Source organism: Centrocercus urophasianus, unplaced genomic scaffold (assembly GCF_019232065.1).
Source record: "Centrocercus urophasianus isolate 14NV4802_14NV808 unplaced genomic scaffold, USGS_Curo_1.0 seq_10, whole genome shotgun sequence".
Classification (NCBI taxonomy): domain Eukaryota; kingdom Metazoa; phylum Chordata; class Aves; order Galliformes; family Phasianidae; genus Centrocercus; species Centrocercus urophasianus.
In genome coordinates this window covers 64,526,658-64,545,692 of record NW_024884142.1, presented here as the reverse complement: position 1 = coordinate 64,545,692, position 19,035 = coordinate 64,526,658, and the positions used below count along the sequence as shown (strand labels likewise).

Here is a 19,035-nt window from a genome sequence, read left to right as displayed (position 1 = left end):
TGTTTTTCCTTTTCTTAACACGTTCTTGCCCTTTGCAATTCTCTTCCTCTTTCCTCGTTTCTTCCCAGACAAAAAACAGATAGGATACCTTTACTGTAAGTGCCTCTGCCAACCTGGCCAAGGAGTGCAAATCTTCATTAACTGTCTGGTCTGCAGTGCATTTAGACTATCAATGAAACAAGTAAAAAAGCCACCTCTTTTACTTCATCTTTAGTACTTTGTTAATGGAGGTTCGGTTGGTTTTAATTTAGAAATGTACAGCATAAGCCTTTAAACTCATTTCAGTCCCTCCGTAATTCAAACTTCTGCAGTTATACAGCGTATCAAATTCTAATCACGTAGGTTTGTGCTTGCCAGACAGGTTTAAAAAGTGCTTAATTTTACACTCTGTGTAAGTCATTACAGTAGGGTCAACAAATCAGGTCAGCCATTTCTTCAGTGTCCTTTAGAAACTTTATTTCATGTCGGTTGAATATTCAGTCTTGAGCATCACCAAGCAGCTCCTCGTTTCAAAAATATTTTTTAAACTGTCTTTTGATCTGTATGTGTCTAGTCCTGGTTAAAGACAAAGCTTCATAATGCTATTTTTATTCATGATGTTAGCCAGCTGTAAAATATGAGACCTTTATCTATAGCAGGCAAAGAAATTCAGGATTCATTTACAGGTTGCCTATAAAGTTGTGTAATTTGAAAAGCAGTGTTCATTATGAAAGAGCTCTCAAGTTGCTTGTAAAGCTAATCTAATTAAAAAAAGATGATGTATAAAAGTTCTTGAAAACAATGTGGTTATTTGTGATCTATGTAATTTTTGGAAACCGCTGTAGTAACTAGTTTATGAATGGCCCTGATGAAGTAGGGTATGTGGATTTCTGTTTTAAACCAGAGCAACTTCTACTCTGGAGAATGATCCGTTTCTCTGAGCTGTCTTCATCACGTGGGTGTGCTGATCATTTTTCTCATTCTTTTCTCCATCAAAAACAGCCCAAAGCTTAAACTGGTTGGAGTGACGACCTACATAGAGGCACTACTTATTTTTCACCATTTTCTGATACGTGCAAGAAACATAACATGAAAGGATTTATCATAGGAATAATCAAATCGAAGAATGGCTTGCATTGGAAAGAACCTTAAAGATTAGCAAGTTGCAACCTCCCTGCCCTTGGCAGGGCTGCCATCCACTCATTGATGCTGCCTGCCAAAACTCCCAAGTGCTTTTCTGTAGGGCTGCTCAAAATGAATTCTGTTCCCAGTATGCAAATCAGGGACTGCCTCAACCAAATTGCAACACCTTGCCCTTGTTGAAGCTCATTAGGTTTCTGTGGGCCCATTTCTCAAGCCTGTCCAGGTTTCATACAATGGCAACCCTTCTGTAGTGTCAGCTGCATCGCTCAGCCTGATTTCACTCAGCACACTTGCTGAGGGTCTGTGTCATTGATAAAGATATTGAAGAGCTCTTGTCTCAAAATGCACAGCTGGAGGACACCACTTGTGACCTGCCTTCACTTGGACATAGAGCTGTTGACAACAACCCCTCTGGCTAAGGTGATCCAACCAATTATTTGCCCACCAAATAGGCCATCATTCGAATCCCTCTCTCTCCAATTTAGAGATAATGATGTGGTATGGGACTGCGTCACATGCCTTGCACAAGTCCAGGCACATGACAGCAGTTGCCCTTGTCCACTGAGGTCATCGCTCCATCATCGAAGGCTACTGATCTGCCTTTGGTGAAACCATACTAGTTGTCTTGGTCACTTCCCCATCTTGTTTGTGCCTTAACATTTCCTCTAGAAGGATCTGCTCCTTCCTAGACACAGAGGTGAGGCTTACTGGCCTGTAGTTCTCTGTGTTCACCTCTCTTAGAAACAAGAGTGATGTCTCTTTCCAGTCACTGAGGACTTTGTCTAACAGCCATGACTTCTCAAATATGATGAAGAGTAGCTTGGCGACCATATCAACCATTTCCTTCAGGACCCTGTGATGCATGTCATCGGGCCCTATAGACTTGTACATTTTTGGCCTCATGAGATGGCAAGGTTTACTGGGAACTCTTCAGTTTTACATGGTCCCTAATGAATTTCGAGCCCTTCTGAAATGGTAGAAGAGCGATAGAGTTTACAGAGGCCAGCCCACACAAGATGCCACACAAATTTTCTATGCTTCCTCATTGGGCCTCAAAATGGCTGTCCAGTAATCAAGGAAGCATCACGGTGACTGTGCTTCTGCCATTGCTCCAGCTTGTTTGAAACCCCAGCTTGTTTGATTGTCTGTCTTGTGCTGGTTCAGTGGGAGTTCCTTGGGCCTCTGGGTGAGTCTGCCAGCCTTAGTGCACCTTCTGTCACACATGGATACCTGCTGGTCTCTCCTCTGCTCTGTGGCGATGGTTTCTGTCAGGGCACTAGGCTCAAGCCTAAGTGCAGGAGCACTAGCTGGTCCTGATATGGACTTAAGTTCTACGTTCTCTTGAAATCTTTCCCTGTCTTCCTTTTGTGTTGAATGAGGAAGGAGACTTGTAGTGCTCACAGCTATCCTGGACAGATGTGATTTTTTATAATCATATTGTTGAGCACAACGTGCGGAGAAATCATTTTGCGTAGCAAAGTCAAATGCTGCACCAAGGAACAGTGAAGTCTTTTTTGGCTGTTGCTCAAAAGAAAGCCACTTGCAAATCTGACAGGAAGCGAACTGACAGCCCGAGTGCTGGAGGCAAATATCTTATGCAAAACATCTGGACGTGCTGACCGCCTTGAGGTCAGGGGTGGAAGGACCAAATCTCTTAAGTCACACTGATAAGTACAATCGGACTGGGAAGTACCGCTTCAGTGCCTCCTGAATGCTTTGAAGAAGAGGGCAGATTGCTAAATGTCAAAGGCAAACTCAAATCTGAGAAACCAGAAACTAGCATGTGTACTTTGCCTGTAGGCATGCAGATGGCTGCGTGCACTTGCAAATGCATAGTGGGAGTGAGTACTCAGCGGCCAAGACTCTGAAGAACTTCCTGGGACTCGCTTGGGTTTGGTTCTCGTCTGCTTTTCTGGGGGTGGGTGTGGATCTGCAGAAACTTGGGGCTTTCGCACAAAATAATATTTAGCCTTTTTTGGGGAACGTGAATAAAGCTTGAATGCAAATGATTGCTGCAAATGCATCAAAGCCCGTTTGAGGCCTTACATCAGTGCAGAAGGTCTGCTGGCCGTGAGGTATGCGCCCTTCTGAACTCATGCCCCTGCCTGGTGGGAGGGGAGGGCAGCTATCAGAAGCAGGTTCAAGGTCCTCTGCTGTACTGGACAAAGCCAGTTCTAGAGGATTCACCTTGTTGACTTTTGCTGCCATTTACTCAGTTCCATCATGCTTTTTCCCGTAACTTTGAAGAGGAGTGAATATACAGCACATGTATTGCTTCCTGAGCAAAGATAGGCACAAGCCCAGAACTCCCTTGTGGAAATCGGTACTCAGAGTTGGCTCTAAAAATGGAAGGAGCAGATGAGGTGCAGATCACCAACTCAAGTCCATAGCAGGACAGGGAGGAAGGAAGGGTTGAATTAGAAATGGGAAAGCAGGGCAGGAAGAGAACTGAAGTATGAGACCAAAATAAAATGTATGGGGTGGGTGTGTGGAACATGGAACATAACCATGCAAAAATGTTATAGGTGTCTCCATGGGAGACAAACAAGAGAAGAGGATATGCTGCATGTTTGCCTCAGGAAAGGCAATTGCTGATTCATCCCATCTGCCTTTCTCTTCATGGGTGCTGTTGCGAAACATCATACTTTTATGTCTGAAGATAAGAGGTCTGAACATTCTACTTGAGCTGTTTCCTTGTCTGCCTTCCAGATGTGGACTTTGGGGAGCTTTTCCCTCTTATTAAAAGAACAGCTTGGGATTACATTTCTATTGGCAGTAGCTTGCGTGTTCTTCAGGAGATCTTCTAGCCTACTCAGTGTACAACGTGGTGATAAATGCTGGGAAGGATGACCAGCTGTTTTAGCCATGAGCCCAGAACTACTGTCTTCACGTGGCTGAACAGTAAGTTGCATTGTGAGTCAGTATTTCAGTACCTAAAGACAGCAAGGATCGTACAAAGGGCCAAACAAATGAAGGTCAAAACTAGAGCAAGTCATGTGTGTTACCTTTCATTTCTCCGAGGACAGTGTGGTTCAAAACACTGCTAATATTTGGTAAAAGGACTCAGGGTAGTGTGTAATAATTAGATCTGTTTTCTGAGATGAGAGTCTAGTGGACACCATTCCTTCCAGCAGAGATGATACGCTGATGGTAAGGTTTCAACTGCTATGTAAGGCATATTTCCTTTCAGTCCTCCTTTCCCCAGCTACAAGATAATGATGGGCACGTGTTCTGCACAGTCAAGTTTTAATGAACAAGACCAAACCAGAGTCAATTAACTATTTGGATCTGAATTTTTGTTCCATTTAGAACAACTTCTGGTATAAAATTCCCAGTGAAGAAATCTATTTTACAGTAAAAATTAGACTTCACACGAGGCCATGGAAGTACAAAGTGCTGGGCTTTTTTTTCCCTGCCCGATCATTTTCATTCATGACTCAGCAAACTTGCTCACACGAGCTGTTATCTGCATCGCATGTAGCTGGAATGCAGAAGTACCTCAGAAACCTCGTGCAGAGCTGGGGGGGAGCAACAGCGAGCAGCTGGGTCCCCCTAGCGTTGTCAGTGGCCCAAAGGAGCCTGATCTGCTTCAGCTTCCAGCGGCCACAGGACATGCTTCTCGGTTGTGCTGTTGGTACTTGATATGATAGCGGAAGCTGTTGTTTAGATGAGGTGAGGCAGCTTTATCTTGCTCTGTCAATGTCACCTGCAGCAGAAAATCCACCAGGGATGGGATGGAGGAGCAGAGAAACACAAAAACTAAGGGGCTGGGCACTGTCTAACAACCCAGTGCCAAAGACACTTGCCCAGCAGCAGAGACCTCCACTCCTCCGCCCTTCCTGAGGAAACCAGGCAGCATCTCTCTTGGGATCTGCTCCAGGTTGGACATGGACTGACCACGACTCTATGAGTGACTCAGTCCCTGCAGTTTCATTTAGCATAGGAGAGCTCTGCCTAAAAAAGGGTTACAAGAAAGCCTGGACTAGGGGAATTTTAGACATCCTTCTCTAATCTCAGGTCTCCTCATTCTTTCTAGGGAATGATGGTGTCCAAAACATCTTCCAAAAATGCTTTGAATCACACCATCACTTACCGTTTGGAATGCTTTGGGATGACAGGTATCAGCCTTAAGATGTGCCATGGGAAGTTCAGGTTGGATATTAGGAAACATTTCTTCTCAGAAAGAGCAGTGAGGCAGTGGCACAGGCTGCCCAGGAAGGTGATGGGGTCACCATCCCTGGAGGTGTTCAGGAAATGTGTGGCTGTGGCACTGAGGGACTTCATTTAGTGGGCATGGTGGGGATGGGCTGATGGATGGACTAGACGATTTTAGTAGTCTTTTCCAACTTTAAAGATTCTATGACTACATTTTATGTGTCTGTTTTGACAAAAACGCACTTCAGGAACCCAGGGCCTGCTCAAACATTAGCAGTAAAATTTCTTGGGTGATGTCCTCTTAACTACATGAAATTGCCAGGGAAACATTGCCAGATAGCTCAAGTAGTCCTTTGGGGTTTTACAGTGTCTGAAATACCTCTCACCTCCTACCATCAGGTGCTTTTCCTGCCTTCTAAATCTCTCACAGGTACATTCAAAATTAATTACATCCAAGTCATCTGCAGCACCAATAAACCCAGCCGCACCACAGGGCCTGACGAGGAAGCAGCAATTACAAAATGCCTTCCCAGGCTGGGCAGTGAGAAGCAGTGACCCAGCTGCCTGCTTCTCCACCAGCCTTGGCTGGGCAGAGCCTCCCTTTACCTTGTTTTCTGCCGTGGTGCTTTCCGTCTCCTCCTGAAGCCTCTGATGCATGGCCTGGATGATGGTGTCATGAGAGAAGGAAACAAAGCAGGAAGCTAAGGGTAGTAAGAAACAGCGTCAGGGAGGACCTGTAGCTGCTCCGCCTATTGGTGACTTGCTGAATTAAGAAAGACCCCCAACTAAACCCTATTCCTGTAGCTAAGATACCACACTGGGATATCTAGCCTTCATTTTAACCCCAGCTTTCTATGCATCCTCTGACAGACCTGTAAGGAGAAGGCAGGTGCAGTGAGTACACAAGTGGAGGCCCAAAGGTTGATGTCATTTAAAGAAAGAAGTACTCATTGCTTCCAAACTGGGCAATAGGGGAGCCAAATATTCAGCTTGTTGCTTCTTGCTCCTTTATCTATTCTATGTTGTCCAGCATACAAGGTTAGGCTCTCAGACCAGGACAAAAAAGCAACTGAGATGGTGCCAATGATAAGGGATGGTTGGGACAGGGTGAGGTATTCAGGCCAAGCTGCTGCACCTTCTTAGTGACTTAATCTAGTCTTAAACAGCCTGGCCTGGCAGAAGCTAAAAAGGAAACAAGGGATTAAGGCCATGGACTATTTCTTTTTTTACTTTTATTTTTTTAATCTTTCACACTTGCAGTACATTACCCCTTTCCTGAGCTTGTCACACCTCCCAGGCTTAGAAAAAGGAGCAGGAGAAGCATTTTCTGCTTTATAAGCCTCTCTGGCTCCTTACAGCTCTGCCCTCCTTCCCTTATCTGGGCTAATGCCAAATTATGACAAAATCAGACTCTTCATTGCAATGGATGCAATAGGCATGGTACATGTACACTATGAAAGGACACCTTTGTTGTTATTTGCTGAACCCTGAGCTAGAAAAAGGAGCTCTTGTGTCATCTTCCAAGTCCCTCCTGCAGAGATGCCAAACACTCCAAGGAAAGCGAGTTGAAGATCTTGCTTCTCAGATCTCACTTGGTTCCAGACCTCCCTTCCTCCCTCCTATCCCTATCCTTCCTCCTCCACCTCGGCAGTGGCTCTGCCCTCAGCCTGGAGTGCTGGTGGAGGCAGGATAAGGCCCTACCAACTCCACTCCTTCCCTTCCCCTGCGCAGCTTAAGGGAGAAATAAGCATTCCTTAAGTATAAGGAGTGCCATCTAACGGCGTACTGGAGAATCCCATAAGGTCCCTCGCCTGGTGGCTTTGTTTGTTAACACGTACAAGCACACAACATACTGAATGCAAGATGCTCCCCTGGACACCCTACCTGTAAATCACATTGTAAAGGTAAATGCAAGTAGAATGTCTGATTTAACTTACAAACAACTGTTTTCATAATCCTCGGACTTCAAAGAGACTAAAATAGTTCAGGTTAAGTCAGAACCTGGGGAATTTAGAGCGAAAAATTAATGAGTGGTGGCTAATGTGTGAAAAACAGCTGATGGGAAACGGCTGTCAGGCACGACTGTGTCAGGCAGCTATAACTGTACACTTGCAGAGGAATTCAGTTCAAAAGTGACCTCGCAGTGGCCACTCAATGCAGGTTGGCCAAATGGGACAGCAGATGTGCACCTTGCTGAGGGATGACTGCCTCCAGAAGACATGATGCACACAGCTGTGGTCACAGTTTCTTAACCTTCTGCAGCAAAGACATGCTGCATCACCTCATGGTTACCACGAACTGCTCTAGTTATTCAGGGGAGATGTCCATCACCCTTTTTCTCAGAAACTTGCCCTTCATCCTTTCTTCCTGCTACTCTTCAGTATGTTGGTATCCTAGGGTGCATTACAAAGAGCATAACCAGCAGGTTGAGGGAGGTGATCCTGTCACTCTGCTCTGCCCTGATGAGTCCACAGTTAGCTGGAGCCCCGTGTCCAGTTCTGGGCTCCCCAGTTCACGAGACAGGAGACTACTGGAGAATGTCCAGCAGAGTGGCACTAAGGTGATGCCTGGAGCATCTCCCTTACAAGGAAAGGCTGAGAGAGCTGGAACTGATCAGCCTAGGGAAGAGGAAAATCAAGGGGAGGGATCCAAAGAAATATAACTGTAAGTAAAACTGTATTAAACACACAATGAAGATGGCAGAGGTCAATAAACACGTATTTGGTAGTATGTGCTTTTGGAGGGAAATGTAAGATGGAAAAGTGTTGATATAGAAAGGGTATTTTAAACTAGACTGCCACTGGAAACATAAACATGAGCATTGATGACTAATGTATGACTGCCACGAGAAAACCAGGCTTAACAAAAGTGTAGAATTCAGAACCAGTTTATTTAGAACATATAAGAACAATTTGATCCACTTTAAACATCCTTAGTGTCAACATTTTAAAATACAACAGTATTTTAAAGGAGCAAACATGTCATTTACCAACCTCTATTCCCTATCAGCTTATTTCCTAGTCTTAGAAAAGAACTATAAATAAAGGCAAAAATATGTGCATCTACAACTAAGATAGCCATTTAAAGTTGTTGTAGTAATACCATATGAGAAAATATATTTCTTCTTTTAGCAAAAATATTTATAACCAGTTTTATACCTAAGTAATCAAGCTAAAAATTGTTTAATCAGTTAAATACTTCCAGTGGAGTAGGAGGAAGCTTTTAAAACATGGCCAATAACAGTTTTTAGCAGCACTGCTACCACTGCTCATAACTTTTACTTATCAATATAATGCAGGGCAGTTACTCACATACTTAATAACTGCATCATCAAAAATAGTGAACTCTCACTGAGTTTTTGCAAAACATCAAAGAAAAGTAGCTAGAAGGCCTAGCTGGGACCCCTGGCCAAAAGGCACATAGAATATTGAGAATCGTTAGCCTGCATTTGCTCACCCTTTTAACAGCACGGCTAACTTTCAAATCCTTTTGAAAACAAAGCTTACTTTAATTCTTTTTAAATTGAGCCCTTAAGGTTAGAGCCCTCTCATCTTCCAAACATGCTTTGATTTCTTAGCATCTTTACTGAACTTCTAGAGTTTCCCTTTTCCTGTTCCACAATCCCAAGCTTAAAATGGATTGTTAGCTACGTTTGTGGTGCCTATGCTTCTCCCACCTCCAATGAAAGCCCTTGAGATTATCTTATCTACAGGAAATAACTACTACCTGAATGTGTAATAATGGCTTAAACAAAATACTTGCTATTCTAAAGATACCTGCTGTTTAACTTCAGTGCAACAAGGAGAGTAATTCTTTTCTCTTATGGGTAGTTAACTTTAAGAACAGCCAAAAATACATTAAAACCAATACATTACAGTCCAAGGAACAAAGATAAATTAGCAGGATTTAGAATGTCTCCATTTTAAGAGCTGCCTTAAAAGTATGCAGTTCTATTTTTCTTTTCTCTTCATGACAGTGCTCCAGATGAAGGATTCCTGTGATGGAATAAGACAAAAATCGAGGTGCTCATTTATCTTAAACTTCAAAACCTGAGTCCGGCATACAGGACAAATGACATTTTTTTCCTGCCTTTCAGCAGTGCTGGATCTTGGAGAGCACACTGCAGATTCAGCTTCAGTTTTCAGAGGTGTATTTCTGCTTAAAGCCGCATCAGTCGTCTTTTTTATGAAATAGCTTTCAAAGGTAATTTGGTCCTCCTTTCTTGGCCACTGCTGCACTGTACTTTCCAAACTTTTCTTCTTGTCGGATAGAGTCTCATCTGCTGCAGTCTGCTGAAGACAAACTTGTTTTGGTGACCTGTGATAGCACGGTGACAAAGCCCTCTTGCCTTTTGCAGAACCTTGTTTTGAGTTTTCTTCCACAACATCAACAACTTTAACAGGTGATCCATTAACATTCTTGTATGCTTTGGTATTAGCAACAGAGAGCTTAGGGAACTCCTGCTTTGAAGCTAAGTTCATTTCCTCACTTGCATCACCAGTAAAGAGAGGAAAGTAGGTATTACGACAGGGCGATTCTTCAAATTTTATCTCATTTTTAGGAATTGGTACTGTGCTTGTTGCTGAACGACGCTGTGAATCAGATCTTTCACTATTTGTAACATTGTTGCTGAATGTTAAGCTTTTCTCCGAGAGTCCACTGTCTGCTCCTCCAAGTCGATACTCATTCCCACTAAAAGGCTTTGGATCTATCTTATCTTCCTTATCATCCGCACGCACACGGACTGCAAAGAAGAAAACACAAAAACTAGCATCGTTTTTATATATAAACCATGGGCTTATATGAAAAAATCTGCAGCTTGAAAACAATGCAGCAAAATAAAATTTGAGAACAATTAAGTTGAAAAACCTAGAAATGAACAAGATGGGCCCTGTTCTTTTCTACATAATAGTAATGTCTAACGTAAATCTCACGTAATGATATTTGCTCAAAGGACTGCTTATAAGAACAGTAGGGAAAAATGAAGAAAACATTTTAAATACCTTTCTTACTTGACTTGGAATTCTGAAGTTTTCCTGTGTCGGTTCTCTCCTTGCGCTTTTTAGAGAAGTTCTCAGGTTCTTTCACTTTTGTGAATGTACCTCCACAATTCTCTTGATGCTCAGCCCACCAGAACTCTCGTGCAGAGGGTGCTCTATTTATTGAACGTTTCACATAGCCAAAGTAAGGTCCTATATACCGACAGGGGCCATTGCATCGCCACCAGTGCTGGCGGTACGAATCCACCTCATCATGGAAGTTATGATAGATCTAGGTTGTAACAAAAATATAACAAGCTCCAGTCACTCAGAAGAATTCTTATTTTAGTCTTTGCTATTTCTACAAACTTCTCATACACACTCATACACCATCACCACCCCATTGTTTCATAACACAGGTCAAAGGGGAAGTCCTCCTGCATGCCTGTAAGGTATCAAGAAGGAAACAGAGCTTAGCTGCTAATGGAACAGACACAGCACAAAGTCCTTCTTCAAGTGCCTTCCTTGCAAAATAAATAGTTTATTCTCCTAAGGATTCTGGCACGTGCTCTGTGTTTTGAAACAGCCTTCCAAGTTCACTGCACCTCTTTGATAAAACTTTATTCTACTATTGTGACAAACAAGTTCTCCCTGCTCCCCACATTCTGGTTTTACATTTTAATCCCAAAGATATACCTTACTGCCATCATTTCTATGCTATCAGTTAAAATAGTTGAATCTGGGCAAAATTTAATGAACATTTAAACGCAATTAAAACACAGCTTTAAAAAAGACATGACACAAAGATATCCTGGCTGCCTTACATTAGCTGCAATAAAACCTATTTTAAATGTACACAATACTAGCATTATATTCTTCCTCTGGCTATTATCTTAATTAATCTTATCACGTACACAAATCTTAAAATATCACGAACTCATCAGGCTCTACTGATCTCAACTAAAACAGGCTGCTATTCCCCAAATATTATTGTTACCATAGAGTTATTCTGACCCTGAATTCACAAATTGTTGCAAATTTTAAACCAGTGTTAAATGAAAATTCTTATAGAGGTTACACGTGACAGTTACAACACACCTTCTTCGACTTATTCCCTCCAACACCCCTCTACCCTCCCAGCAAAATACCTACAGAATTGTCAGAGGTGGCTGCAAATTTGTGTTTGTGCCAACTACAGAGTGCTTGAAAAAAAGCAAGTGCATTATTTGCACCACAGTCAGAGCACTGAAAAACTATGGTAACAAATTATGACTATCTATATTACATTAAGTGGACTGTGCTTACTGTGATGTTGGCTCCAGTCAAACGATTAATGCGATGCATGTGCTTGCGGAACTCTGGCCCATGAGAGTCACGATCTCTGTCATTGTTAGTAACAAAAAGCAGGGCGTGGATCATTTCGTGCAACAGTGTCTGAAACAATAAAAATCGTTATTAATTGAAGGGCATTACACGTAATTTACAAACTAAGCTGGAAATATTTTAATCTTTTTCATTCATCTTGGCACTGATCTAATTTTCATACGTTCATATGAAATTCATTGCGCTTGAGTCATAAAAACACAGCAGTTATTCTACCTGTGAGGTCATTAACTCTACTTCTATATAGTACTGAGTGACATTCCACAACGGTTATCCTATGTGTGCTCATTAATTCTACTCATGTGCAATACTGAGTGACACTGCAAAAAGAAACAATCTTGAAGCTTGTCAGACTTTTAAAGAGATCACCCCCTCCACAACCAGAGAGCTACATGTAAGAAAGTTGAAATTACAGCATCTGCTCATCGAGCAAACTTGAGCATCTCCACTATTTCACAATCTCTGAGTCACCATACACACAAACTCCTATGAAACATTAGATGTGGGAGGCGAGGTGCCATCTATTTCATGTCTGGATATACCAATAGCCTTCACGTACCTCAACCAGATCCTTCCTCGGCCTTAACTTCAGAAGTGGCTCACTCAGACGAATAGAACACATCCCACTGTTCCCTTCGTATTTACACACTCCGGCGCAGCTGAAAGAGACCCGAGAACAAAATAATGACAGCTACACGCTTTTACAATACGCGAAGCCAGCTGAGAATTGACAGCTCGACACCCTCTCGGGTGCCCGAAGAGCCCCACCAGCAGAGGAGGGGGCACAACCCCAGCAGCGGCACCTGTTGTCTCCCAGCCCCGCCTCCCCCCTCCTCTCTCCTCTCTCCCCTCTTATCCCTCCCGGCCGTACAGGGTCATACGCGGGCTCCAGGACACCTCCACGGCCGCCAGCCGTCCCCAGAAGAACGCCTCGTTGAACTGCATGAAGAGGGCGCGCACGTCGGGGTTGGGGTCCAGCAGCTCCCAGGCTTCATCCACCACCGACAGCGCGCTGAGGGAAGCGGGGTCCGGCGGGGCCTCTATACACGCCGCCGCTGCCGCCTCGTCGTCCTCCTCCCACATCTCCTGGAGCTGCAGCGCCAGCGCGAAGTTATAATCGTCCTCCTTCTGCTGCTCCCGCTCCATACTAACCACTGTCAACATTCTAACCACTGTTACTATGCGCTCTGCGCGACGCATTCCAACGGCCAGCTCAGTCCAATTGCGCATGCGGGCGCTTACGTACGAACTGCGCCTCCTCCGGCGCGTGCGTTGTGCGCTGCGCTCCTCCCCGATCGCCGCTTCTCTTACGCTGCTCTCCGGCAGAGCGGCTGTGTGTGCATAAGGGAGGCAGCAAAGCCGTCTCGAGAGGCGTCCGGAGCTCCGTGCGCAAGCGCAGTCGAGGTTTCCCTAGCAGCGGCGGCGGGTACTGACCATGGCGCTGGCGCTCGGGGAGGGCGGCGGCGGCGGGGGGAGCCGGCTGCGGCGGCAACTGGAGTCGGGGGGGTTCGCGGCGGCGGAGTACGTGAAGCAGCTGTCGCAGCAGTCGGACGGCGACCGGGATCTGCAGGAGCACCGGCAGCGCATCCAGGCGCTCCAAGAGGAGACGGCGCAGAGCCTGAAGCGCAACGTCTACCAGAACTACCGGCAGTTCATCGAGACGGCGCGGGAGATCAGCTACCTGGAGAGCGAGATGTACCAGCTCAGCCACATCCTCACCGAGCAGAAGGGCATCATGGAGGCCGTCACACAGGCCTTACTCCTGCAAGCCGACCGCGACGACCCCGCCCTGGGCGCCCGCCGCGCCGCCGCCGCCGACCCCTTCCTGCCACTGTCGGCTAAGGAGGCGGCGGCCAGCGAGGAGGGCCGGCAGCGGACGCTCACCACCCTGCTGGAGAAGGTGGAGGGCTGCCGCGACCTGCTGCCCGAGAGCCCCGGCAAGTACCTGGTGTACAACGGCGACCTGCTGGAGTACGACGCCGACCACATGGCGCAGATCCAGCGGGTGCACGCCTTCCTGATGAACGACTGCCTGCTGGTGGCCACCGCCCTGCCCAACCGCCGCGGCGCCTACCGCTACGACGCCCTGTACCCCCTGGAAGGGTTGGCCGTGATCAACGTCAAGGACAACCCGCCCATGAAGGACATGTTCAAGCTGCTCATGTTCCCCGAGAGCCGCATCTTCCAGGCTGAGAATGCTAAGATCAAGAAGGAGTGGCTGGAGGTGCTGGAGGAGACCAAGCGCAACCGGGCCCTCAGTGAGAAGCGACGCCTGGAGCAGGAGGCCCTGCCCCGGCCTGCCCCAACACCTCCTGAGTCCACCAACCCCTTCGAGGAGGACGAGGATGAGGAGGAGGAGGAAGAGCCCTCCGCTGAGGAGGAGACGGTCGACCTCTCGCTTGAATGGATCCAGGAGCTGCCGGAGGACCTGGACGTCTGCATCGCTCAGCGGGACTTTGAAGGGGCCGTGGACCTGCTCGATAAACTCAACGAGTACTTGGGAGACAAGCCTGCGAGCCAGCCCGTGAAGGAGCTGCGGGCCAAGGTGGATGAGCGAGTCCGGCAGCTTACTGACGTGCTGGTCTTTGAGCTGTCTCCAGACCGCTCGCTGCGAGGAGGACCACGAGCCACGCGCCGAGCCGTGTCCCAGCTCATTCGCTTGGGCCAGTCCACCAAGGCCTGTGAGCTCTTCCTGAAGAACCGGGCGGCCGCGGTGCACACGGCCATCCGACAGCTGCGCATTGAAGGTGCCACGCTGCTCTACATCCACAAACTCTGCCACGTCTTTTTCACCAGCCTTCTAGAGACGGCCAGAGAGTTTGAGACGGACTTCGCTGGCAACAATGGCTGCTACTCTGCCTTCGTTGTGTGGGCCCGCTCTTCCATGAGGATGTTTGTAGATGCCTTTAGTAAGCAAGTGTTTGACAGTAAAGAGAGCTTGTCAACTGCAGCGGAGTGTGTGAAGGTAAGAGTGCCCAAAGACGGAGGTGTGCCATGATGGCCTGAACAAAGCTTGCAGGTCTTCATTTCTTATTCTAGTGTAGTTGTTGACTGGGTGCAACTCTGGGAGAGTTTCCTTCATTAAACTGCTCATCTTCATTTGGAGTTGGTTTGTTTTTTAAATTTAACAGACAAAACATTAAGATGAAAATGCACAGTGAAAAAAACCCTGCCCTTATCAGAAATGCAGAATATGTTCTTCCTTAATTTGCTTTTAATTGGAAATCCTAAAATTTGTATAATCTCATCTGAACAGTGAGTATTTTGAAGACTTATTTTTGCTTTTCCAAACCTGACTACGCTTCCTTAATTTTTTATGTAACCAGTTTTCTCAAGTTATGGGGGGAGAAAAAGATTACAATATAATTGTCCAGTGTTCTTGGCAACCATGGCTTGTCCTTTGATTTTTGATTTCTCAGTAATAAGGAGTTTCTCAAGGCAGAAGTAAGTGAACTGTGATCCCTTTATATTTTCCCCTTTATGTTTACCCAATTTATCAAATAACACTCTGTTTTTCCTTAATACCCAAGGTAGCTAAAGAGCACTGCAAGCAGCTCAGCGACATTGGACTGGATCTCACCTTCATCATTCATGCCCTTCTGGTAAAGGATATCAAAGGTGCTTTGCAGAGCTACAAGGATATCATCATCGAGGCCACCAAGCACCGCAACTCTGAGGAGATGTGGAGGAGGATGAACCTCATGACTCCAGAGGCTCTGGGGAAACTCAGGGAGGAGATGAAGAGCTGCGGCGTAGGCAATTTTGACCAATACACTGGTGATGACTGCTGGGTCAACCTTAGCTATACTGTAGTAGCTTTCACTAAGCAGACTATGGCCTTCTTGGAGGAAGCATTAAAGCTTTACTTTCCAGAGTTGCACATGGTTCTTTTGGAGAGCCTTGTGGAAATCATCCTAGTGGCTGTCCAGCATGTTGATTACAGTTTACGGTGTGAACAGGACCCTGAGAAGAAAGCATTCATTAGGCAGAATGCATCCTTCCTTTATGAAACTGTCCTTCCTGTTGTGGAAAAAAGATTTGAGGAGGGAGTTGGAAAGCCAGCCAAGCAGCTACAGGATCTGAGAAATGCTTCAAGATTGATGCGAGTAAATCCAGAAAGTACCACCTCTGTGGTGTGAAGTAAACGAACAGTTCTTATGAACAGAGTGTGAAAGCAGTTAGTGAAAACACTGTACATTGCATATGTGAACTAAATGGTTTTTTTGAGCTCCTGGAAAAAGAGGAAGTCTGGTTGCAAGATTGCAGAGACTGAAGTTACAAAGGCTTCAAGGGTCCAACACTTCTTCTGAGGGGGTGCAGGAAAGTGAGAGGTAGCTGTTGAAATCATGTGTCCTTGTACAGCATATCCTGTAAGAATGGTTAATGTAGTGTTTGTGACTTGGGAAGTACTATGATGTACAATTTTTGGCCAAATGTTTGTGAAAACCTTAAATATATGTACGTTGGTTCAGCAGGAAAAGATCACTTCTTGTCACATCATTGTGTGCGTGCTTTTTTTAAGGCAGTGCTCTGGTAGAAGGGAAGTGCTGATACGCTCCCAGGGTGTGGTATTTGGTGAGGCACATCCACCATTAGATGTGACTCAGCAGTCGAGATAAACAGCATGGGTTTTGACATTCAGCTTTGTTTGATAGCAGTGCAGACTCCTCGGTTTCTCTTACATATGTACTCTCTTAATTCATTTCTAGAACAGATCTAAATTACTAATCTTGAATTGATTTTTGTGTTTGAGTGTAGGGGCTGTTTCTCTTTAATAAGCTTGCCTTTCAATTTACAGCTCTGAAAGCAGAGCTCCTTATTGTCAGAAACTTTTTCCTTTCAGAGAAGAAATAAGGATACTTTCCCTTCCCCTTCGTATTCCCCTTGTTTTCTCACAGAGTTCACTGGAGTCAAGTGCATCTGATGAACTGTGCATTCTTGCAAGAGGTTCTGTCTGAAGTTCATTATGGGCCATTACCTGCAGGTTAGAAACCACAGCAAAGAGGCATAAATGCTCTCAAAATGTTCAAGTCAGGGCGAGGGTCTTCATGAAGATACTGTGTCATTTGGGAGAAACAGAATTCTAGTTTTGCCCTACAGAAGCAGCAGAGGATAAAGACACTGGCCATAAGGGTTTTTGTGAACTATGTGATCTACAAAATGCATACTGTAACTCTCCTGAAAATGTTACCTTGTTTCCTGTAATATAGCAATAACCAACCCAGAAGAACGATCCTTTTTACAGAACACACAAGGACTGCATTTGATTGAGAACTTGAATGTAGATGGTATTCATGCCATGAGAATGTTTTTTGGTTTGGATTGGTGATGCTTATATTGCTCTGTATTTCTGAAATCGAAATAGGCTTATGCAAAGGCTGTCTTTAGAAGGCTATCAGCATTGCCTTCTAAGCTGCATAAACTTCTTCCCCTTCATTTTGCAGGCCTTCTTAATTGAGCTAAAATTGTTACAGCTGCTTAATCTTATACTGGACACTTAATAAGATCTTAACAAGATCATAAGTGGAATAATTGAGTATCTTATTCCTCTTGTGTTTTCAAATGAAAGCTTTTACGATTTATGTCATGGTAATGATTGCCTCATGACTGCATGAAGAAACAAGAAATCACTAGTATAATATCCTGTGTAACTGCTTATACTGCAGCTTTGTCATTTCTCCATGTTTTCACACTTCCAGCTCTATGCAGTTTTTGCTTTAGTGGCTAGTTTTCATTCTCTTGCTCTTAAAGTGCTTTTTGAGCTGTCAGATTTTGCCAAGCATCTGCTTACTTGCTATCCAAGTCCAAAATGACCAATTTGGTCATTTTGCTAGAAAATAACAGCAACAAAAACAATGTACTAAATGTTTTTTAAAAGGGTAACTCATTAGCCTGAGCTAAAAAGGGTTTGAAGACCACTGAAATAGCTGTAGTTGCCAAACAGGCATTTTTTTTCCACCAGTGAACTCTCTTAGATACCAGAGCCTAGTGAATTACATTGAAGTAATGTATTTTCTATCAACTGTTTAAAGTAAGCAAAGGTAGTAATCTGGCCTTGCTTAATTTTTCAGTGAACTGTAAGTGAGAACTCACCATTACGATGGGTAGTGTGAAAGAAGGGGAGAAAGGAGGGTGTTTTTCTCTGAAGACAGGTATATTTCAGTGTTTCATGTGAAGCGGAAGAAAGTATATTTACTTGTGAGCAAAGAATAAATATCTGAGCTTTAGGTCACTTCCTTTTTTTGCTGTGCAAGAGGGGGGTAGCTGTGGAACTACAGCTCAGTGTGATGCTTGAGGATTTTGTATAAGAAGCTGAATTGTAGATGCCATTTTTTGGCTCTGGCACGCTGTTAAATTGAAGAGCCCTATTCATGCTTCTGTTACAAGCTGGCACAGCACATCTTATTCTAACCAGAGGGTGAAATGTAAGATCTAATTCTGCCACGCACTTTGTTATGTCCTTGTCACCATTCCTTTCATCAATCTAATAAAAGCATGCACGTCCTCCTGATGGTCTATCAGCTGCCGTCATGGAGCTGTAGGCTTACATGGATGTTGGCTTTAATAGATGAGGGAATCTGGCCTTTTGTTTCGGTGCTCAAATGTATTCATGTACCTGTTAGCAATGCACACAAGGTCAAGTTCTATAAACTGTAAGGAGCATTGGTATTTTGAAACTTGTGAGTCTGTTCTGAAGTCATAATGAAAGGAAAACATTGGCTTAAGGAAAATGGAGTGTAAATAGCGTTAAACCCACTTTGTATGTTAATTCAGTTAACAGATAAAGCCAATGTGTGCTGAAAGTCATTGTTTAATAAATACATTTCAGATTTGCATATATCAGTTTGAAATGGGGTTTTTCTTTTTCTGAGCTGTTTGCTTGTGGAGGTAGGGTGATTCCAATGAAAATTTGCAGTAACTATTAAATAATACAATAGCAGTTCTGTTGATTTGGGGAAGAGAGAACTGTAATTTTGCTAAGGCTTTGTTTTATTTCTCTATGAGGGATTTGCATATAAAATCTGGTTTCCTTTAGCTGCTCTGACAAAATTGTGATGTATACTTTCTTTAATTGTTATTCAGATGAATTTATGTATTAGAATTTTATGCAATAACTTTTCTGGACAGTGGGAACGATATATTAAAACTTTTGGGGCATACGACACTAGTGATTTATTTCTGCTATTACATCATCAGAAAAAAAGATATTAAGGGCCTGATTCAAAGATCAAGTCCATTAATAAATCTTCAGTGATACTGAAGGGCTTCAGGTCAGTCAACATTTGTGATGTGATTGTAAGAGGCAGCAAGGTGATAAAAGCCAGAGGATGTCAGTTGCACTGTTTTGTTCCATTTCTATAAAGTTGGCATGTGGCTTAATAAGGTGCAATTTGAA

At 44.3% G+C, this 19,035-nt stretch overlaps 2 protein-coding genes across 2 annotated transcripts; one reads left to right on the top strand and one right to left on the bottom strand.

The window, feature by feature from the left end:
- Positions 1–8,148: 8,148 nt before the first annotated feature.
- On the bottom strand, positions 8,149–13,049 carry SPRTN (SprT-like N-terminal domain; the record flags this gene model as incomplete). Its single annotated transcript, XM_042817079.1, has 5 exons — positions 8,149–10,021; positions 10,281–10,548; positions 11,562–11,690; positions 12,199–12,298; positions 12,511–13,049. Coding segments are annotated over 5 exons (1,830 nt in total), but the record flags the coding sequence as incomplete, so codon positions are not given.
- EXOC8 (exocyst complex component 8) lies at positions 12,926–18,800 on the top strand. Its single transcript, XM_042823858.1, has 2 exons — positions 12,926–14,604; positions 15,170–18,800. The coding sequence occupies exons 1-2, from the start codon at positions 13,075–13,077 to the stop codon at positions 15,776–15,778; spliced, it is 2,139 nt and encodes a 712-aa protein (XP_042679792.1). The 5' UTR covers positions 12,926–13,074; the 3' UTR covers positions 15,779–18,800.
- Positions 18,801–19,035: the final 235 nt, after the last annotated feature.

Coding starts and splice junctions, on each gene's coding strand:
- EXOC8 (XM_042823858.1), top strand. CDS start 13,075: ATGGCGCTGGCGCTCGGGGAGGGCGGCGGCGGCGGGGGGAGCCGGCTG. Junction 14,605..15,169: donor CTGCAGCGGAGTGTGTGAAG/GTAAGAGTGCCC, acceptor TTAATACCCAAG/GTAGCTAAAGAGCACTGCAA.